Consider the following 4,351-nt stretch of genomic DNA (forward strand, 5'->3'; position numbering starts at 1 on the left):
TTTCCTCTTGTATATTTATTATATAAATATAATAAATTATATCCACATGTAGATCACCTTGCTAGATCTATTATTGAATTAATTAGCTCCAGTACATGTTATGGCTTATATAGTATACAATATCTGAATATAGTCAATTTGAACATCATTATTTGAGTCAGGCTAATAACAATATATACGTGTGCTTATTTTAAGCATGCACTATTATATGCTAGGCAAGCCTCTACTTACCGAACTCTCAGGTGAAGTTGATTATTATTTTAATTAAACGTACTGTTTTCAACTTCATTCACATGTATATCATGTGCAGGTGTCGCTATAATTAGTGGATTTACTCCATCAAAATATCAATAGCTATTATTAAGATATAGGCATGGATTTCTTCTATCTTCTAATGTTAACACTCACTTCACTTCTTATGATTGCTACTGCTAATTCTGTATTAGTAGAAGCAAATGCCGAAGCAGTTGATAACAATACTTGCTGGACAAAGATACAAATACCCTGTGAAACTTTATCAACGACACCAGCTAGTTTAATAAAAGATCTCAGCTCAAAGAAGTCTATTGGTTCAACAGTGATCGAAGATCATGACCTGGATTGTTATCCGTGGATGTTTCGTAATTCAACAAATGGAAAATGTGAATGTAGTAACATTCCATATCGCTCTGTACTATGTGATGTTGAAATCAGCAGGACATCCATTCTTGATTGCTATTGTATGACTTACGATAGTGAGAGCAATGAAACTCAACTAGGAAGATGTGTGTATGGTTGCGGACATAAAACAGACACTGTCTTTTATACACTTCCAAATAACACCGGTGATCTTAATACCTACTCTTGTGGAAGAATGAACCGCGATTCAATACTGTGTGGGAAGTGTCTACCAGGATATTCACCACTCTTGTACTCGTATGAAATGGAATGCATGAACTGTACGGGAGAGAACATGACGTACAACTGGATCAAGTACATAGCAGTTGCTTACATTCCTTTAACATTCTTCTTTTTCTTCATCGTAATCTTTAAATTCAATGGAACTTCGCCAATGCTGAAAGGTTTCATTAGTGTTTCCCAAGCACTTGTTTCACCTATAGCTGCAAGAGCTTTTCTTGTTGTTACTTCAAGGAAAGCTTATATTAGACCTTTAGATGCCTTTTATGGTATCTGGAGTTTGGATTTCTTTCGTGCTGTCATTCCACCTATTTGTGCGACGGACATCAGTCAAATACAAGTGTTTGCTTTGGACTATGCTATTGCCTTTTATCCATTGGTACTGGTTATTCTGACTTACTTTCTCATTAGTTTGCATAGCCGTGATGTACGAATGGTTGTTTGGTTGTGGAGACCTTTTCATAAGGTTTTCAGTTTAGTTGGTCAAAACTGGGATATGGAAGGGTCGATTGTGAATGCTTTTGCTACCTTCTTTTTACTATCCTACTTAAAATTTCTCAACACGACTATTGAGTTATTAGTATTTACTAGAATGTATGTACTGGAAGCTAACAGCAAAGAATATGTTATAAAGTATGTACTTTACTATGATGCCACAGTGGAATTCTTTGGACATAAACATCTTCCGTACGCAATAGTAGCTTTGTTTATTGGAGTTTTCATTGTAATACTTCCTATAGTGTTTCTGATCATATATCCGATGAAATGGTTTCAGAAATTTCTCAATGCTTTGAAAATTCAGCGTCAACGTCTTGACATGTTTGTCAATTGTTATCAAGGTTACTACAAGGATGGAACGAATGGTACCAGAGATTATCGATGGTTTTCAGTGACTTCCTTTTTTCTTCAGCTGATTGTGTTCGTACTATTTACGTTCTCGCAAAGTGTATATTGTTTTTCCATCGGAGTGTTATTCATAATTACCCTCATGTTTATGCAACTCTCGTTACGACCATACAAGGAAGAATTCAAAGTGTATAACATAACAGATGCCTTCATGCTACTGATTTTTAGTGGAATGTTCATTATGGTAATCGCGGGAGACGAAGCTGACATCAAAGCTTCCTACTTCAGTGCATTTTCTTATTTGATTCTAGCACTCATTGCAATTGTCCCGATAATCTACTTTTTTGTAGTAACTATTTGGTGGCTCCTGGTAAAGAAACAACTCAAAACTTGGTGCATAAGCAAGTTTCGTAGCTTTCGTGCTCCACCTGAAATCCCACAATTTGAAGAGTCTTTTTCAGAGAGTGATATTCCACACCGGTTAGAGAATCCATCAGATTACTCCTCACCAAATACCCCGCTGATTTCTGCCACTGGAAAAGGTGCAAAGTATGGCTCAGTTGCTTAAAGTGTCATTTCAGAACCATGATTGTAATGCTAAAATAAAGTTGACAGTACACTGAATGTAGTTTCCCTTCACATACAAGTATATAGGTGTTTGTGCACAGTGCACAACTATAGTGGTAGAAACAGCATTATTTTTGTTCCTAGAGCACTACAGTGCAAAACCCTCAGTGTTAGCTTAGAAAATAATTATTGTTACTGCATGCACAAGCTATTGATAATAATTCAGTATCATAGTTAGCTTTAATTTAAATGCAACTTTAGTGTTCTAGATAGTTCCACCGATATTGAGTCTTCACATGGAAAAAACAGGGCTCTTCAACATGCATGATATACATGCATGTATGGAATATGCATAGGGCTATCCTCTTCCTCAGGCCTATAAAATAACACCGGCTAGATGAACTCCCTTCTGAAATAAAATTGGCCTGGGAACAGAGTACAGTTGTAGGACGTGATATGATAAGTTAATTATTGATTGTGTGAGCAGCCTCGAGGCCCTCAATTCTACTCACTTTCAGCATTGCTTGCCTATAGGTACAGAGAGGATAATTATCATTGCATAAAATCACACAGTTAACAGTATTAAAATTAATGTCGTAGGTCCCAAAGGTTATGTATACATACAGTGTGAAAACATTCAACCAGTTTTCACTATAAATATAAACATATAGCAACAGCATATCCTATTTGCCTTCCCTCTCTGTCGCTTAATTCCTCAACTCTGGAATAGGCAAAACTGTATAGCTTCGGTCGGTCCCAGTATTAATCAGTATGGCACTGTAATGAATGCATATTGATGCTAGTAACCACTGTAACTGTATAATGGATGATATGATCACTGTATATAATGGATATCCGGTTTCCCAACTCAATCTCTCATGCACTAGACAGGAATAAATTAATGGCTGCTGCTGATCTGTATACGGGAATCTGTCAGTATTGTAATGATAGGCAAAAGACTTTTAGCTAACTCACAGTCACAGAAGCACACCACTATAAAATGAAAATGAAATCACTATCCAGGTTGCATGTATTATATACCCCATACAGTCAGTTAAAAAAACCAACAGATGAAGCTCAACTGTTTTAAAATTGTTCTCCCTCAGTAGATTCAATCTACACCTAGAGTATAATTATGCAAGCATTGAAAACCATGCAGGTCCTGTAATTATCTATGGTGAATATTTTATCTCCTCTGTATGCGCAGGAGCACATGAGGGGATAGAGTGTCTTTAGTATTGCGGATTCACTATCGTCTCTACCACATTTCCTTTTGTAATGTACTAAGTGCTCTGTACATGTGCAGAGGAGGTATGACACGAGTACCTCAATTTTACAATTAGCCTCTGCAATAACGTCGAGCGTGGGCGGATGATGTTATTGCAGGCTATAAATTGCTAAATTGAGGTACTCATGTCGTACCTCCTCTGGTACATGTGTGGCGATAAAGCGTTCGATATAGACGATTCAGAATATATCCGCGTATTAAAACGCTCCATTCCCTCATGTGCTCCTGCCCTCATGTGCTCCTGGTATACGTCGACAAGATGGTATACACACAGCAGAATCTTAATGCACGCATGATAGTATTACGCAATGTAGCATAAGGGCTACCTTAGCTCAGCTATAGTTATTTATTCTATTTGGACTGACTTACATACACACAAGTCTTTCAGTTGACTATACAAACAAACAAAAGAAAACAGAGTATTCATAATTAAAATTCCGTGCAATACATAAATGAAACATTCTAATATTGTTTACTGTTTCACTTTCATCTCCATTTGACCAGGTGCTCTACTAAATAGGCGTACGCTTACCAAACAGAGAACAAGATCCCTCAGTTATAAGATTTAGATATGGAGTTCTATTACAATAACATCCTAATGTTAACACTGTCTTCTCATTTTATGATTGCTACTGCTGATTCTGTAACAGTAGAAGCAAACACTGAAACAGTGGATAACAATACTTGCTGGACAAAGATACGAATACCCTGTGAAACTTCATCAACCACACAAACTGGTTTAATAAAAGATCT

General features: G+C 36.7%; 1 protein-coding gene across 1 annotated transcript; it reads left to right on the forward strand.

The window, feature by feature from the left end:
• Positions 1 to 343: 343 nt before the first annotated feature.
• On the forward strand, positions 344 to 2,480 carry LOC135336726 (uncharacterized). The gene has a single exon (XM_064532580.1). It carries the CDS (start codon positions 374 to 376, stop codon positions 2,309 to 2,311), a length of 1,938 nt encoding a protein of 645 aa, XP_064388650.1. The 5' UTR covers positions 344 to 373; the 3' UTR covers positions 2,312 to 2,480.
• The last annotated feature ends 1,871 nt before the right edge of the window (positions 2,481 to 4,351 follow it).

This window comes from Halichondria panicea, chromosome 5 (assembly GCF_963675165.1).
Source record: "Halichondria panicea chromosome 5, odHalPani1.1, whole genome shotgun sequence".
NCBI classification, from domain to species: domain Eukaryota; kingdom Metazoa; phylum Porifera; class Demospongiae; order Suberitida; family Halichondriidae; genus Halichondria; species Halichondria panicea.

Excerpts from the sequence above, each read along its gene's own strand:
- LOC135336726 (XM_064532580.1), top strand. The coding sequence starts at position 374 with ATGGATTTCTTCTATCTTCTAATGTTAACACTCACTTCACTTCTTATG.